Here is an 18,787-nt window from a genome sequence, read left to right as displayed (position 1 = left end):
AAGCCAACTGATCGAACGATTGAAGAACATGCATTTTCTTTTATTTTTAACGCTCATTTGATTGATAATATGTTACAAAAATGTTAACAATTTATCCAAGATTAACTATCAATGATGAAGGAATAACTTCTTTCTTTTCCATCCTATTCTTTCTTTTTTGTTAAATTTCATGCAATGCCGTGAAACTATGCGAAAATCGCTATTTACTCTTGTACAACATTCTCCAGTTAGCCAAGTAGTGCAATGTCTGGCTACGCCGTCTGCGTGATCAAGTGCTATCGAAGCACTTGCCAATTCCAGAGACGTTGACATTGGCTCGGCGGGCGGTGGCGCCGGTTTGACACTGGCTCCGCTCTGTTTGACACTGGTGCCGCCTGGTTTGACACTGGCGCCGCCCACTTTGGAGAGGGCGGTGGGGCGAGGGGCGGCCGGGACCGGCACTTTGACGGGGGCCCGCTGACCGGCCATCTGGGCAGCCAACTGAGCGGCCACCGCCGCCGCCGCCTCAGACGTGACCTGACGCTTGACCTGGGCGGCTGTCGCCGTGGACGTGGTGGCCGTCTACCGGCGGGCGGCTCCGGTCAGCTGCGGCTCTACCTACACATGGCCGGTCATGGAACTGGTAAAATGACATCTTCTTGAAGCTGGTTATGATAGCAGAAAACCATCAAGCACAGTTAGAGACGTATAAAAGTACTGGTATTTATAAAGCTAAATCAATGTAGTACAATTGCCGTTTCTCATCCCGAGATGCAGAAGACAAAACACTGTATTTCAAACTCTCCCAGCACACAGTTAACACGCGCACTGCAGCGGGTCTGAGCCGAACACGAAATGCAGGGGGGGGGGGGGGGTTGAAAACAACCCCCCTGAGATCTCGAAAACGGCGCAACGTAGCGACAAGCGGTAAACGGCGTTGGATAGGTCGGGATGTTATCTAGAGGAAATACTAAGGTCATTTTTGTCCTAGGTCAAAAACGAGGTCACCAGAGGTCACCGAAGACACAATGTTACGATTTTCACAACGGGAATTTCGCGGTAGTTTTTCTTGAATAACTCGTTACACAGAAGAGATAGAGAGTTGATTCGAACGCCATCGTTCTTAGCTCGTCAAGGCGCATCGAATGATATATAATATGACCTCGAAAGGTCAAGTTGAAAATTTGACCTCAGGTCAAGGTCATGACCTGACCGAAATAGGTCATGTTGCATATCATTCGATCCGCATTGACGAGACAAACACGATAAACGTCGAACGGAGTCTCTATCTCTATTCAATCTCAAGTTATTGAAGAAAAACCGTTGGTGACCTCAGGTGACCTCAGATGACCTGGAGGTCACCTTCCAAAGGTCACAAGTGATATGTTTCGGCGAAATCACCAACAGGGACCTGTAATACTATGATCCTGAGCATATTGAAGTCATAGGATGGCATTCAGAGTAAGTTGAAATTTCTCCCATTGACTTATAATGGGCCGGTCGCAAAAATGACCTGACCTTAGGTCATCGATATAAAAATTCCGAGATATACAAATTGTAGCTCGTGATGCCCTTACTACTTCCTGCGGGTTTCAAGATCCTATCTCAACAACTGTGGGCTTGGTGGGATTGCAAACTTCGAAATTTACGTTCTGAGGTAGGGTCACTTGACCTGACCTGGTGACCTGACCATAGGTCACCTGGGGTCAAAATTTTCACTCAAGGTGCGCAACAGTTGGGAGAACAGGTATGCAAAATTTGGCGGCGCTGCGCGCCGCCGTTTTCTTGCGATCTGCGAAAAACCACAGGGGGGGGGGGGGTTGAAAACAACCCCCCCCCTGCAGTGCGCGTGTTAAATTTGAAAATCCCCAACCACAGCCTCCTTCCTCCCACACATCCATCCTTGCTCACCTTTGTGGTGAGCAGGTCCAGCGACCCGCCATTGACGCAGAGCAGTTTGATGATGTCCTTGTCCTCCTGCGGGTAGTGCAGCCTGTCTCGGGTGACCCTGCTGGCGTAGTGGACGGCCGTCTCACCCAGCTCGTTGCGGATGTTCATCAGCCTCTTGAGTCGCGCCGCGCCCTCGGATTCCGAGCTGGACTGCTTGGCGACAAAGTCTCGCAGCAGACTGATCACCTGGTAGTTGCTATTCTGGCAGGCCAGATGCAGCGGGTTCTCGCCGTTCTGTTGGTGCAGGTCGGAGAGGGAAGACGGTATATTGGCGTGGTACCGATTATGGGTTAGGATTAGACGAGCCTCACCTTCGAAAACTATTAGACTATTCAGATTTAAGGCAAGCAAAAACTGAAAAAAATGTAAGATGATGAGGGTAGAACCAGATTCAAAGCAAAAAAAAAAAAAGACGGTTTAATGTTGACGTTAAGGAAATTTAAACATTAGAAGTGGGAAGTGAAATGATTTCATCTGTTCACCCATAGATGATCGGTTACTTTCAAGTCATAGCACCCACGCAATGCCGACCCCGCACTCAGTTAAAGAGCTCTTAGCCACTGTTCGTTTCCCTTGCTTCTCTCACGTTGGACTGTGCCATGGGGTCGGCTCCGTCCTCCAGCAGCAGCTGACAGGTCTTCAGGTGACCACACTGGGCCGCCACGTGCAGAGGTGTTTGACCTGACGGGTCAGACTCGGTTAACGGTGATTTCTCGGTCAGTTTGGAATTGGTCTAAACATGTTATTTACATGTCTTTGCATAACCGTTTACTGGACGTTTTGCATTTACTCGACATCAATATCTAGACGCCTAGATATTTCAGCGGTTTTGTTGTTGTAGAAAATGACTATCGCACTATTTAAACGTGCCCCATCCTATAAAATGTGGCTTTGTAATGACACCGGACGTATTTCGCACCGTTCTCCATGGTGAGCTGGACGCTGGCGCCCGACTTCAGCAGCATCTCGGCACACTTGTCTCCGTCCTGAACCCTGGCAGCGATGTGGAGCGGCGTCTCCCGCAGCGCTCCGCCTGACGAACGGAGACAACATATTAGATATAACAGACAGACGCGTTTCTTTTATTGACTCGGACCGCTAATCAGAGATAGTTACCGAGAGCAGCTAAATGCACAATGCACATAAAACTACAAGCGAATATCCATCATCAGCCTCATATCCGTTTGTCACTGCACATTTACATTTCATATATGAATGAGATACCGATCATTAAATATTCCTCCATAAACCTCTATGCTGCTCTTTAGACGGACAGTATCACGACAGGTACTGAAACAAGTAACATTTCGCATTCCTCACATCAGACCCCATCAGACCCATGAAAGTCACAGTATAACACGAAAATCACAGCGGCCGGGAACGGTGAATAAAGGCCAGTAGCCCCGCGGGGAGATGTCAAAAAGCGCATCACACGCAAATATAGTGTTCAGATGCACTTTCATTTCGGGCGAGGCTGATTAAATGCGACCCGCGTCATGGTCTTTCGGTATGAATTCTTGTTCACTGATGAAAATGTCATGGGATTACATCTCGTGACGCAAATAAACCGCGCCCAACATTCCATAAAGATGATCAAATGGAATGAAGACACGCGATTGAGCGAATGCCGCTAGCTAATGATTATGATTTACACAATGTAAAAATATACAGTCTTTCTCCTGTAAAATATTTTGCAAGTTGAAAAAAGCCATAATGAACTTCCAGCAACCTTATTATCCCTCTTAACAGCAATCCGATGTTCGAATCTTTAGAAATCGAACAACTGAAGTGCTCACGCCTCACGGTGATCGTATATTCAACCCCAAACTTGAGCTCCACGACCCAGAAGCCTCACTCTCCACCACTCTGTTCCAGACATTTCAGTGTTACCCTTGTGATCGCTGTCTCTCTGTGACCTTGCTTCTGATCTCCACCTGAGCTCCATGGCGGAGCAGCGTCTCTGACCTCCCACTGTGACCCCTTTGACCCCTGTCCTTACCTCTGATCTCCACCTGAGCTCCATGACCCAGCAGCGTCTCCACCACGGCGGCTTTCCCCGCCTGCACGGCCAGATGTAGGGCTGTGTAGTTGTCCTGCAATAACAGAGACTGTCAGTGCCAGAACAAGATCTAAGATTTTATCGGGAATTATCCTGACTTGTGCAGGAAAACGTCAAAATTTTGACCCAAGTTGTTGTTGTTGAACTTCTTTTTAATGAAGAATGAACTAACGTCTCGCATTCAGATTTTCCATATACCTATGAAAGCAGGAACACACAACACAAACGTACCCTTGTGGCGACATCGACGCTCTCTCCCTTCTGTATGAGCGCGTTGATGACTCCCGCGTGACCGGTCAGGGCGGCCGTGTGGATGGCGCGGGCACCCGCCTGAAAGGACACCGTCCATGAGTGAGACAGAACATGGGGAAAATCGTGGCCGGATCAGATAGGCTGAATGCTATATCACCGTCTACATATGAATTCTTAGGAATTATGTAAAGATTAGAATTGCATGTCAATTATCAATACCTAAATGAAAAGAAAACTTTTTTGAACAAAATATGAAGCTTTAATTCAAATAAGTAGGTAAGCTAAAAACTTCCTAAATGAACATTTCCATTCACGGAACAGGAAATCAACACCACCGGATCTCTAAAATTTCACCATTCACCCCACTGTAACAACCCGTGCCACTCGCCTTGTTGGGCATATGCAGCGGCACGCCCTTCCTGAGGAAGGCCATGACGGCCTCCGGGTGGCCGTTGAGGGAGGCGATGTGCATCAGGGTGCTGCCGTCCTTGGTCCTGTCCATGACGGACGCCTTGAACTTGTCGGCAAGGATCTCCACCACCAGGGCGTGGCCGCGCTCGGCGGCAATGTGTAGCGGCGTGCGGTCTGGGGGAGGGACGGGGGTGGTAGGTGTGGGCTGGGAAGCGAACAACAGAACTCGCGTAGTTTCACACTCTGGCTACGACAAAGTGGGAGACGTCAAGAATGTCCGTACACACCAACTCCCGAAGAGGCTGGGTCAAAGAAAATATGCGCCCTAACCCAATAACAAAGGGAGAAAGGTTGGAACTTGGAAGAAGGGACAGAGAAGGGCAGAATTGAGAATGAGACAATGGCGACGATTGTAACCTGAGATAGAGGCGATTAATACTCAAAATGAAGTGGATTGTTTTTTCACGCCGGTGCGTTGAGCCGTTTCCGCGTTAGCGGGTACTGTCTGTAGCGGATCGCGAGCTCATGACACCATGTGACAGGTCACGATGGAACTGCAGCTTACAAGCGCTGGTAAAGACGTGCGTTTGTAAAGTCACGTGTGCGATTATCCTCCGAAGAATTCCTGACAAAAGGCGACTTCAAAAGGGATCAGTCAACAGCCATGCTAGCGACAAGCATTAAATTGAACGCAGTGGTAGCGGTACACACACTGGTAGAGCATGACTAAATCTTACGCTCAAGCAATGTCAGATACACGGCTGGACTACTTCTGGGCCAACCCGGATCTTTTCATAGTCATCCCTTTGGCACACAAATTAGGCAAAACGGCTTGTTTTGAGGCTCTCGAGCCTTTTCCGCTTGATGCTATATCACAATAAAATGATATTCACCGTGCAAACTGAAAGCGACACTGCTTCTTGCACGCACACAGCTAAATCACATCCCAGCAGAGCAATGCATTGCTCTCCTGCCGACAACCGAGATGATATCCCGGAGGGGGGGGGGCAGTCTGGCGACGTTTCGGAGGGTGGCCGGACCCGGACCTCAGTCCCGAGGGTGGCATCGGATGCAGCCTGGAGGATGTCCGGAGGGTCGTCAGGGTTCAGTCCGGAGGAAAGACACAGTTACGAGTATGTCTGGAGGGTTATCAGATAACAGTCCGGACTCGGAGGGTCGCCGGGGTAACCCGGGCTGCAGTCCTGAGGGTCGCTGGTCCGGTGCCCGGTGGGTAGCCAGGGCTGCAGCCCGGAAGGTAGCCAGGGCTGCAGCCCGGAAGGTAGCCATGACTGCAGTCCGGAAGGCGGCCGGGGCTGCAGCCCCGCGTCGTTAGCGTGCAGGGTGGAGATTTAGAGCGCCCGGCAGACGCTGATCCCCCGGCGGTGGATTTTCCGGTCACGGCAGACGTCACACGGCACAGCAGGCGCCGTTCATTGGCCTCACACCGGACATGAATAATGAAGTGCAAACGCTACTAATGGTGCTGCAATGTCAGAAAGATTGCGTTTTGGGCGTGTTGAGTGAAAAGTGCAAAATAATTGAACGTTTATTCACTGATACCAGTTAACTATTGAAGACAAACGTGCGGCAAAAGTTGTTTTGCAACAGCCTAACATAATGAATTTCACTTTTCAAGTAAGTAATACTCATCGCGCAGAATTCTTCTGAAATAACAAAACGTCGCGGACATTTAAACACGGGCAACTCTAGCAGGTTCTCTTTTGAAAAGTACCCGTTAACTGATGAGTGATGACAGACGTCTAGCATAGCAGTAGCAGCCGCCTGCCCTTCCCGTCCCCGACCATCACTTCCGGTCCTCCTCCCCCCCCCCACATGTCAGGTGTGTTTGCGTCCTCCGGTGCGGCCGACAGCACGGGTCAGTGGCGTGTGACGTCGACAGGCGCGGCGGCACGAGCTGTCCCTCTCCTCTATCTCACAGCGCTCACTGCTAACACCCATCGCCGTGGCACATCAAATGACTTTCATGAATAAGTGTATTATGCCCCTAGAGACTTGTATGATAGTACCTACTTTAAGATTTTTCAGCTCTGAACTTTTGCAAAGCAGCGCCACTGCCTATGTTGATTTTATTTTGTTTTCTTTTTTATTTGAATATTTAATCTGTAATGCATTAGTGAGCTGCTGATTCAATGCTCTAAAAACCTACACGGACATAGTCAGCGGTCAACTGTTGAAGCTCACGCGACACTTTCCCCGCCGGCATACCGATAAAACAGGTCGTCAATGCCCGACCCTGAGCCAAACGTGTCGATGTGCGTGTCCGCGCCCCCGTGGCCCGTTGTCGGCTCATTCATAATTCCTCCCTGGTGCAGGCGCAGGGCCGCACACAGAAATCACAGGTCGTCATCGCACCGGGCAAGCGACACAAACGGTGCTTTCAGCGTGATGAGTCTGCCCTGGTGCGCCGGTGGAGCGCCGCAGCCAACAGACGGCGTGGCTCGGCGCGGCAGGCGAGTTCGGATTCGGTCGGGGTCGACCGCTCCCGTTTCCAGTGGGAGCATTAGCTACACGTCATATAGGACTGCGCAGTGCGCAGTGAGTAGCCGACCTGCACCCCTGCCCCCTTGTCGGCAGAGTCCACTAAACACGCCGGGGGCACGAACGCGGACAAAAAAGGCTGTTGGTGGTGAAAGACAGCAGTAGCGCTGGCACGGCGCAGGAAGGTGCCGACGTTGGTCGGTCAGAACGTCTCAGCTGTTACCGATTATTTCAATGATAACGAAAAATAAGTTCGACAATCGGCAATGGCATCCAACGGAGGACATTTGATGCTGAAATGTCCTTGATTAACCAGTCGCGATGGTCATAGACAAATACTCACCGAAAGCAAGGCTGCTCTTACGTTACGAGGCCATGTGGTTCATTACCAGCGCTTACTTCCATTTCATTTCCATTACCGCTACCATTATCGGCATCATTTTGGGGCGGGACAATCATCATGAACACTCAGGTTTTGATACGGCGATGAACATGACATCCTTCTTAGTGACCCTCTACGTCGTGCGACCGCAGACCCTCCTGGCAGGCATTGGTTACTACAAGTAACACTCCTCCAGAACCTTGGGCAAGCCCGATTCTTGTGTAGGTATTAGCCACATCGAGGATGTCAGTCCGCTTTTCTGAAGAACCTGCCAACTGATACCTACCCAAATGGTCGGCGATGTTGGGGTTGGCGTGGATGCTGTAGAAGAACTTGACCATGATATCGTCTCCCTCGGCCGCCGCGATGTGAAGAGCAGTCTGGCCGTCTTTCTGTAATATCGAGAGATTCGGTCAGTGACACCGAGCGTGACATGTCGGCTTACTAAGAGGTTACATAACGCACATACGCACTGCATGGATAATGCGACGGTGCTTGCTGGCTAAAATGCCCCACAACGCAACACGAGGTCTATTTCGAAGAACGTCACATGATACCATGTGGCAGACAATGATGCCTCACAATTTCATGGGCGAGTAGATAACAGAGACACCATTTGCAAATATAGGCAATAAGGAGTATACCACAGCTAGCAGTGCAGTGCAAACATGACGTCATTGCATTTTTAAGATGTGCGATGTGGCGTCATATGAGGTCGTCGCTACGGGCTATGGTGTCATATTGCCCTACCTGAGCACTTTATAATGCTTTCATATTCTGGATTCCGCGGCACGAATCGGCTTACCTCATGCGCCCTCCAATGCAAATTTCATCAAAATACAACAGTAACCTTTCCCTGGTGTCTGACATCAAATGACACGTGCTAGATCGGTCAAAGTCTAAATATTTCCTTTTTGGAATATTTAAGGAGAACAGTGCAAAACCCTTTGTGCCAGTTTTCAAGGTTTGTACAGTCAATGGCTGCTATTTACTCGCACTGAGGTTTTGACGACCGCGAAGCAAACCAAGCACGGTATAATATACTGTCCCTCGGTAAAAGTATTGAAACTTTACGCAACAAAAGTTGCCAGATCTTTGAATGGTGGTACTGAACAAATACAGGACGCTTCTACCGTATAAATGATACGGGGGTCAAAACAGAGCCTTTGTAGAAGCACCAGTATCTAATACCTAATAGCTTGATGGGAGATGTGTGCAAGGCGATAATTGTGCATTCTCCAGTCTCGAACTCCGGCTGCCGTGGGGACGGCTGCCTCAGGCACCAGATCGGACAAAACAACACCAACTCTACGCAATGATAATTAACATTTAGCATCCGCTCTACAACTCGCAACATTTGATTCCGCAGGCATGCGCGCGCACTACAACAGTTTAGGATCTTATCACTGCGAGTGAGTGCCGCCCGGGGCGGCGGAGGCGGGCCTCCAATTGAAACCTTCCCGACCCGCACCGATCATAAACCACTGGCCGTGACCAGCGCATCAGCGAGGCACACCGCTCGGCAGTGCTAGGTCAGCACCCTATGCCTCGCTTCCACCTAACCAGCAGCTGGTAGGTACTCGGCACCGGGTGAGACTGAGCCGAGCCCGCAGCGTCGTGCGGTGTTGGGACGGCGGTGCCGGGGTAACAGGGCTAACACGGGGCGCTCAGTAAGTGCCCGCAGTGGGCGACCGATCAGTGGGCCACACGGGGCCGCCGCCGTGAGTTACTGCCTGTCCGCCGTGACCTCTGGAGTTTGACCTGACGCCGCGAGATAGTTTTTATACGACCGTAACCGAGAACGCCGGTCGTAAGTGTAACTACGAACGTGTAAAATCAGTGGAATGAGCTATCAGTGAAATTGCTTCGCCCTCACCAGCTGCCTGTAAGGTTCATCGTGATATATCCATTGAGCTTGCTGAGCATTTACTTCGAACGTCTTATACCCGATGGCGTTTGAATTTCCAAGCCTAGCACGTCTAACTTATAGATCATGAGCAATAAATCTGGCCACATTTTGAACGGTTCCGTTTCAAGGACGACATCGTGAGATCTCAATCATTTTGCTTGAATAATGTCGGCTTACATTCTGGGCAATTAAACCGAAGATATTTTGATTTTAAAAGACCCATAAGCATCACGTCACGAAAGCTAGACTTATCACTGTGTTTTGATACCGTCCTTCAGATAACCGCTTGCTGTTTTCCTATGCAGACTTGAAGTCTCCCTCCTTTTTTTGGCCCATGGAAGGTTCGCAACGTTTATTACAACTAAAATTGAAACCAAAACTTGAAATCTTTCTGGAATATGAAGCGTTTCCTCCACAATCACTCACGTTCTGGGCATCCACTTGGACTCCATAGTCGACAAACAGACGCGCCAGGTCAATGTCTCTCCGCCGCACGGCCAGGTGCAGCACCGAGTCCTTGTTGCTCTTCCGCACCTTCACCTGAGGTCAGAGGTCACAGGTCAGAGGTCAAGGGTCAGTGTTCCGTCTCAGGACAGAGGTCACAGGACAGCGACCTCTGGCTAAGACAATATCTGTCCTAATAACCACTGGTCAACTAAAAGATGCATGGTCATCGTGGCTGGGGAAAACTATCCTCGTACGAATGTAGGGCAATCTTCCTATTCTGAATGCCTTGCCTCTTGTTCACATTATTTACAGTACACCGATGGGCCAACAACTGACGCCACGATTTGCGTTGGATCGTGTGATCCATCTCATTGCCTCGCTGCTAAAATAGCACTTCGCATTTGTAAGGCCCTGGCAGCACTGAGACGAACACATAATAGTAGGATTTAGAAACCGCCCCAGTGCCCTATGAACCGAGATTCAGAGGTTGCGGGAGGATAATTAGCAAGAGCAAGGACTTGTATCATGCGCTAATATCGCATGATATGCTAATGATCTTCGCCTTTGCAGCGCCCAAATTTCTTACACAATCCATGACTTGACGGGACATGGTTAATGACAATCTCCGAGACTCTTATAGCTCTCGTAGGTATGCTAATCGTGGTTCATTTCACGTGCAGAGACGGCAGAGGCTGGCGTGGTACGGCCGTTGCTCATTTTGCGAATCGGTGCCACAAATTAGTCTGTCCGTCTGTTCTGGATTCCTCATAACTAAGGCTTGACCTCGGTGTAGGTCGGAGATGCAGAAGTATGTATGAACTGCTGAGGCAGTTGTGACCTAAATAAGTCAGCGTTAGCTGACTACGAAGTCAGTATATGTACATACATTTTGAAATACATTTTTTGATGTGATTTTTTAAAGACATCTAACGTTGGCGACCATTCATTGCAATCACTAAAAACGAAAGGCCAGATAATAAGGGTACCTATCGATGAATTACCGCGACATAGCAACAACTGCACAGTACACAGGCCATCGTCTATCGGTCTTGTACGTCAAATGGCTCGCGGCAGCTCGATGTAATTTCTGTCTACAGATGCTATTGCTGTATAAGTTACTCTCGTGTGCCCTCCTCGTATGCACTCACCTGCAGTTCGGGTTGATAGTTGAGCAGCTCGCGGCAGAGGTGCTGCGAGCCCGCCTCGATGGCCAGAAACAGCGGAATGTTGCCGTCCTGGGAACACAGACCCGTGGTCACAGCTCGGTGATATACGCGAGAGATATCAAGTCAGGAGAAACTCCGGTTGTGTCAACATGTGCTCTTACGCATTATTCAAGTTTGAATACATTTCATGGTCAGCTTACATGTTTAATGGGCTAAACAGCATGAATGAAAACAAAAATCCCGGCAGAAATATCTAAAGCCAACAAGGGAACTGCTTCGATGTTTAATTATCATGATACGGCACCGATAATTCTTGAGGTGCGCAAAATTATCCTAATGTGCACTTTCTGGTTCAGTGGCTGGCGCGCTATAGAAATCCTATATCATAATTGCAAAGTTGAATCTGTGGTAATGTACATACGTACATACGCACCGCACCATGAGGTAAAAACGGCCTGTAGACAGTTCGTACAAGTTTTTTACGGCATGTAGACAGCTCATTAATGACCACCCCTAAGCCAGGCCACAGGCCACCGTCAAATTCAAACACTGTCTGGACCAAATCAAACATCGCCATAGTGACTTCAGAGCTCCTACTGTTAACGCCAGACCCCTTGAGACCCTAATTTTTCGCGATTACTTTTAAATGCGTGAAGGAATTTCAACCAAGCTCAGGACATGGCCGTTTCAAGACAGGCCGAAACTTTTACAATTTAGATATTTTATCGCCATTTCAATATTTCAGGCACTTGTCATTGACTCATAATGTTAACTGTTTTTCCATCCTGGATAGAGGCTTTCTACGTCATATGACATTAGGCTCCGCCCACGACTGCGGCATTGACCCGTGCCCATCAGCGACCTCTGTACAAACGACACCCCTGCCATCTGTGAAGGACTATGAATTTCGCTGACGCTTCACGTGCTATGAGTCAATTGCAGCAGACGGTTAAGTAAATGTTAGGCTCTTGTTGACTCTTGTATATCAGTAGGTGGAACTATGGTCATGAGTACCCAAATATAGGAACGTTCCCATTTTTGGGAACGGAGTTCCCAAATATGGGAACGGGCGTTCCCAGGGGCGGATCCAGGAAAACTCCAAGGGGAGGGTCATGAATCGAAGTGGTGCCCCTACCTATACCCAAAATTAAAAACTCAACGGATTTCGTCCACTTCATTTTGGTGGTGCCCCCATTTTCAGTTTTTTTATTTTTTTATTTTTAGTCAGTATCTTAACTCTTAGCCACAACCACATTTACCAATTGTAAGCAAGTATATATGAATGTGCTATGTGCATAGATGCTATGTGTATATATGTTGTGGACGCTGAGTAGTGAGTACTTACCAGGAACGTTATCAGGTAAGTAAGCAAATCGTTGTCAGTCCGACGAACTTGACCCTGGCGTCCTAAAGGGTCTGTCCTTGACACTTCAGGCTTGTCAGGGGCACCAAAGTCCTTAAAGGGACACCACAAACATTTCAGGGGCACCTACGGCCTTGTAGGGGCGCCACAGGCCCGCCAGGGGCACCACAGGCCTGCCAGGAAGTAGGGGCACCACAGGTCTAGCAAGTACATATACACGACAGGCCTGTCAGGGGCACAACGGACCTGTTGGGCCCATGAGCACCCCTAGGGGCAGGGGCACCACAGTCCTTCCAGGGGCACCGCAGGCCTGTGAGGGGCACCAGCGGCCTAGCAGGGGCACCAGTCAACACAGGCCTGCCAGGGGCACCACAGACCTGCAAGGGGCACCAGAGGTCTGCCAGGAGCACCACCGACCTCGCAGGGGTAACTTGGGCCTGTCAGGGCCCAGGGGCACTACGGGCCTGTCGAGAGGCACTTCAGGCTTTTCAGGGGCACCATAGTCCTCTCCGGGCGCAGGGGTAGCAGGGGCACCAGAGGCCTGCCAGGGGCACTACAGGCCTAGCAAGGGCACCACTGGTCTATCAGGGGCACCACGAGCCTGTCATAGCCAGGCATCTCAGGCTTGTCAAGGCCCAGGGGCACCACAGGTCTGTGAGGGGCACCAGCGACCTAGCAGGGGCACCAGTCAACACAGGTCTGCCAGGGGCGCCACAGACCTGCCAGGGGCACCAGAGGTCTGCCAGGGGCACCACCGGCCTCGCAGGGGCACCTTGGGCCTGTCAGGGGCACCACGGGCCTACCGAGGGGCACTTCAGACTTTTCAGGGGCACCAGTCCTCTCCGGGCGCAGGGGTACCAGCGGCCTAGCAAGGGCACCAGAGGCCTGCCAGGGGCACCAGCGGCCTAGCAAGGGCACCAGAGGCCTGCCAGGGGCACCACAGGCCTAACAAGGGCACCACGGGCCTGTCAGGGACACCTCAGGCTTGTCAGGGCCCAGGGACACCACAGTCCTTCCAAGGGCACCGCAAGCCTGTCAGGGGCACCAGAGGCCTGCCAGGGGCACCACAGGCCTAGCAAGGGCACCACTGGCCTGTCAGGGGCACCTCAGGCTTGTCAGGGCCCAGGGGCACCACAGTCCTTCCAGGGGCATTACAAGCCTGTCAGGGGCACCAGAGGCCTAGCAAGGGCACCACAGGCCTGCCATGGACACCACAGGCCTGCCAGGGGCACCACCGCCCTTGCAGGGGCGCCTCAGGCCTGTCAGGGGCACCACGTGCCTACCGGGGACACTTCAGGCTTGTCAGGGGCGTTACAGTCCTGTCAGGGCCCAGGGGCACCAGGCCCGTGGTGTCCCTGCTAGGCCTGTGGTGCCCCTGGCGGTCCTGTGGTGCCCCTGTCAGGACTGTGATACCCTTGATAGGCCGGTGGTGCCCCTGGCAGGTCTTTGGGCCCCCGGGCCTCAAGGGGGGGGGCCATGACCCATGTGACCCCCCCCCCTTGGATCCGCCCCTGGGCGTTCCCATTTATGGGAACGGAAGGTAATTTTTCGGCCGTTCGCCCACTAAAACTCATTAGTGCATCACGTCTCAAAAAAGTGCACGCTAATTTAAGTATCTACTAAATCTCTATAAAATTATCTTTAATCTGACCGTTGAACAAGGAAATTGACCGTCGAATGATATTTTTAATGATTTTTTTGAAATGACGGAATGGTGAAAACATGGGTTATAGGTACTACATTTAACATGCAATTTAAAGGAAAATGAAGCGTGTTTTACATTTTGCGGTCAAGTATAATAATTTTCGCCTGGTTATGAGGTTTCATACTAGCGACACCAGATGCTGACATATGCAAGCGAACACGCGGACAGTCCCGAGGTAATATTGTTGACTTTTGGTCTCGGGGCGCACGACCGCGTGGAACGTCAGTGATTTTACCGAACTACTGTTGTAAACTCAGTTTCAGTGGTTTAAAATTATTCAGCTGTATTTTATCAGCCCGGAAAGACATATTTTATTTGGATGCTAGCTGTTTAGCATTGTTTTATAAGGAGCGTCATGAGCGTGGTTTTTGTCTGCCGTGTTTCTAAGCATGATCGTTTTGGGGGAATTTCTCTTATATAGGTCGCTCTGTGTGGCTTATTTATAATTTTTATGCTGATTTCGATCATTCCTCGTGCCCATCCTACCAGGCCTTTTGCCACTTACACTCATTAAGAAAGGAAAAAACTAGATTTTCCATGGGACTAGGTGTTTTGAGGGTGTAACATATTCAGCGTTCCCATTTTTGGATACTTCCTTGTGCTCGTCAACTATCGGTGATAAACAGACAGGTGCTTGGCATGTCTCCACCCTCGGCGCGAACGGTGGATATAGGTATGGAAGACCTTGTTGAACATCGCTGAGCGTTGTGAATTACGTAATCCTGCAGAGGGGGGGTGCCCGCTGCGAGATCGACGGGAATAAAAGCGCAGAAGACCGGGCGGAACATGCGACGGTCTTGCCGGAAAGGTCATCTGATGATTGTTGCTTAACAATAATTTGCGGCGTTGGACATGATGCTTGTTAATGAAAAGAGCCCCTGAAAGAAGTCGGTGAAATCGTTCCCAATTTTGGGTACGCCGTTCCCATAATAAGGAACGCTTGCAGCGCCAGTGTACGAGAGCGTTCCCAAATTTGGGTTCGCGGCCCGGATGATGGACTGCTTTAGAAATAGGGGAACGATTTGAAACTACGATGGGCCTTACAATATCAAACTCTTTCCCAACAATATTGAGACAAATATCAGGCGGTTCACGATCGTTTTATATTTTTTGGACGTCATTTAACGGTTCTTTTTCTTGTTTTAAATAATTCCTACATGGCGTTCCCATATTTGGGTTTATCGTTCCCAAACATGGGAACGAAAATGCGTTCCCGAAAATGGGTACGCTTGACCATAGTTCCGCCTACTGATATAGGACCAAGAGGACCATCACTCCTCAACCTACTACTCAGTCGTGCTTCGAACAAACGTTAACGATTCCTAACAAATACGATTTTCGATGTAGGGTATCTGTTTGAAATACGAGCGAGCCGTATGATGTGAAGCTCAGGCAATTAACTTATTATTGCGTTGTTCGATGGTTGCATAGCGATGTACAAATCGGCAGCTACTTGGTGACATCCGACATCCCATTATCGCATTATCTGCAACGCCATAGGCTTTAAATGCAGGTGAATATTTCCTAACCTTATGTCAGTTATATGCCATCTGCCCGTCATTTGCAGCTTATAAAAAAAAATATCAGCGAACATATCAGCATTGTAGAAGCAATGCGCATTGAGCATTTATGACTCCTTAGTCATCATGTCGCTCTCTGGGCACTGTCAGCCAAGACGCTACGCACAACTCCGCCGGCTTTCGGCACCGCTCGCCCGTCGCCCGTCCCCGCTCCCCGCCACAGCGAGAGTGACCGCGCGCCGGCCCGAAACCGCCGCAGGCCAAGACCACAGAGGCGGGGCTTAGCTGTGACGTCATAACGTATCACAGACTGACTGGTGATAGCCTCTACACACCGGATGAAAATCTTGCTCGAAATTTAACATTACGAGTCAATGACAAGTGCCTGAAATATTGAAATGGCGATAAAATATCTAAATTGTAAAAGTTTCGGCCTGTCTTGAAACGGCCATGTCCTGAGCTTGGTTGAAATTCCTTCACGCATTTAAAAGTAATCGCGAAAAATTAGGGTCTCAAGGGGTCTGGCGTTAACAGTAAGTATCACAACTAACAAAGGAATTCAGTGCTCGCTGAGCCGGGTTTCCTGGAACAACCCCGCCGTGCCAGTCGCCGCCAAAGGATTCCGAACGCCTCCGCATCACCCATTGACCGGCGGAGACCTTGAAGAGCACCGGGGCTACATAACGCCTGGTGGCATGACCGGGATTGGGGAACGACTTGTCGCCGAGTATGTCACGCCCGTGAGACCTCGTGGCCGCCGAGCGACCACGAGGCGCGGGTGGCGGCGGGATTTGGGCGCGCGGGCTCGACCACAGGGCGGGATCGATGCCGAGCCACCGGAGCTCCTGAGAAAGTGGAGCCCGTCACGCGAGTCGCGTTTGTCGGAGTTGGTCCGACTCGGCCCGACTCCGGCCCCCGGCGCTCGTCGAGGCTGTGCCGACGACGGCTGCCGCGTGCTCGGACTCTTTGTGACACGCCCGTGTGTTTGTGGTGACGGCGAGAGGAGAAACGGAAACAATGTCTTCATCATCGTCATAGATGAAAACACGATATTCTTAAGAATTGAAATTGATTTGAATGGGTTTAATTTCAACAAAACCAAGCACGAACAATATGTTTCGTAAAATGCTCATAGGTTTTCGGGACCTGGACGCGATGAATGAGTAACGCACTGCTTTGCCCCGTTTGAATGGCGTCAACGGGATATCGACTGATCCCGGATTGTCACAGGTGGATGCGAGCTATTGCGGCCTGCTATGAGGACCCACACGATGCATCACGGCTGGGTAGATTTGATCACAGACGGATCACGGACCAGCACGGACCATCACGGGTCGCCACGAATCGACACGGCGAGCGGTCGTTTGTGGTCCAACTGACAGCTTATCGGCCGACGGGCGTGTCGATGTCCATATGCAAACGTGCCGCCCGAGGAAATCTGGGATTGTCACACTGAAATAGCTGGCGCGGGCTGCCGGCTCGCTGGATCGATGGCAGTCCGCCGTGAGCTCCAAGTCGTCACGGCTCCAGGTCAACTGGCGCGTGGGCCCGTCCCTCCTCGGGAGGTCTTCCAAACGGGGGTATAGGGCTGGCTGGGATGTTTGATCAACGAGAGAAGCGGGTAGAGATGGTGCTCTTGCTTAGAGTTAGTTTTGACAGTAGGTAGAAGCAGGGATGCGGAGCCGTGGAAATTTCAGACGGCTCCGGCTCCGGCTCCGGCTCCGGAGAAAAAAATCGGCTCCGGCTCCGGCTCCGGCTCCGGGTGAAATGTTATGGCGGCTCCGGCTCCGGCTCCGGCTCCGAGTAAAATGGTCCGGCTCCGGCGGCTCCGGCTCCGGCGGCTCCGGCTCCGACTCAGTACATCCCCTACGCAATCAATTAAATACGGGTGGAAGAAAAATTGGATTGGTTATACGCGTTACTCTTTGCCATGACCGGCTCACCGCGTCCCCGCGCAAACGCACCTCGGAGAGAACTGGCAGAACAAAGGGCTAGGAAGCGATGGCATTGGAAACGCAGTCGCCGCGAATCGGAGTTCAGTGAACCATCGTAAGCTGACACCCGTCTCGGCTGCATTGGGGGGTGAGGGGTGGGGGGTGTGTGGGATGAGACGGTGCTGGGAGTCGCAGTCCACTGCACTGGTTTGAAAACAATGGCCGTCACCTGATGACTGGTCCTCATGTTCTGGGGATGCAGTAGACGTGGGGGGGGGGGGGGGGGGGGGGGGAGAGCAAACAGGAACTTGATTGCGTAGGGGAGAACGGGGTAATTTGGCCGGTGGTGTAAATTGGCCGCCCCCACCTGTACGATATCTGATAAAAGTGAATGAAATAACTCTATTCTCTTTTCATTTGTCATGGGTAGAACTAACTCGAGGACAAATGTCAGAACCTTCCCCCTCATAGTTTTATTCAAAATAAATAAAACGTGAATTTCATTAGAAAATGGTAACTTTTACTTCCGTTTAAAAAGTTGTATAACATGCAGTATTTGGGATATAAGCGAATTCCGGCATTATAGCGCCATTCTGCGGGGTGTTCAGCGGTTCCAAGAGCAATTTCATTTAGTTCCGTACAGCCATGACGACTTTATAGACACAAATTCTAAGAATAGCAATGTGGGGTTATTTGCCCGCGACTAGCGGGGCAAATTGGCCGGTGCGCTCAGGGTCGCTTTCCTGGGACGGCCGAGTTGTCATGGTCAATTATACCATCAATGACATAATTCATGACCAACTTTGACTACCTTGCTGCCTTATTTCCTATTGGACAGCTGTAAGGGCATGTGACGTCATCAAAGATAACCAAACATTTTTTTGCTAATAAATTCTTACAGAAAAAAGATACAGCCACGCAAATGGTCTCATTGTGTTCAGCTCGTCAAGGCGCATCGAATGATATACATGTTGACCTTGAAATCACATGACCTTGAGGTCAAGCGACTTCAGGTAGCGTGACCTGAAGTCAACCTTTGACCTTGACCTCTCGAGGTCAACACATATATGTTTCGATGCGGACTGACGAGAGAATTACGATGCTACTTTTAGTTTTGACCTAGCTTGATTACTTCAAAAGCTAGTCGTAAAAAACTGTGATTGCATCTAGAGCCGCTATTTTGACTATTTTCGACCCCTGTGACCGCTGAG

At 50.4% G+C, this 18,787-nt stretch overlaps 1 protein-coding gene across 1 annotated transcript in view; it reads right to left on the bottom strand.

The window, feature by feature from the left end:
* LOC122364585 overlaps nt 1-18,787 on the bottom strand; it is a 65,099-nt gene that overhangs the window by 15,899 nt on the left and 30,413 nt on the right. Inside the window, exons 7-15 of the mRNA XM_043335139.1 lie at nt 11,037-11,123; nt 9,868-9,981; nt 7,819-7,924; nt 4,629-4,825; nt 4,220-4,318; nt 3,929-4,022; nt 2,849-2,962; nt 2,516-2,610; nt 1,891-2,163 (exon numbers count right to left, since the gene is read on the bottom strand). Of these exons, the coding sequence (XP_043191074.1) occupies nt 1,891-2,163; nt 2,516-2,610; nt 2,849-2,962; nt 3,929-4,022; nt 4,220-4,318; nt 4,629-4,825; nt 7,819-7,924; nt 9,868-9,981; nt 11,037-11,123 (1,179 nt within the window). The remainder of the gene's footprint in view (nt 1-1,890; nt 2,164-2,515; nt 2,611-2,848; nt 2,963-3,928; nt 4,023-4,219; nt 4,319-4,628; nt 4,826-7,818; nt 7,925-9,867; nt 9,982-11,036; nt 11,124-18,787) is intronic.

Source organism: Amphibalanus amphitrite, unplaced genomic scaffold (assembly GCF_019059575.1).
Source record: "Amphibalanus amphitrite isolate SeventyFive unplaced genomic scaffold, NRLGWU_Aamphi_draft 000684F_arrow, whole genome shotgun sequence".
Classification (NCBI taxonomy): domain Eukaryota; kingdom Metazoa; phylum Arthropoda; class Thecostraca; order Balanomorpha; family Balanidae; genus Amphibalanus; species Amphibalanus amphitrite.
Note: the sequence above shows the minus strand (reverse complement) of the source record. Positions and strands in the feature narration are given on the sequence as shown.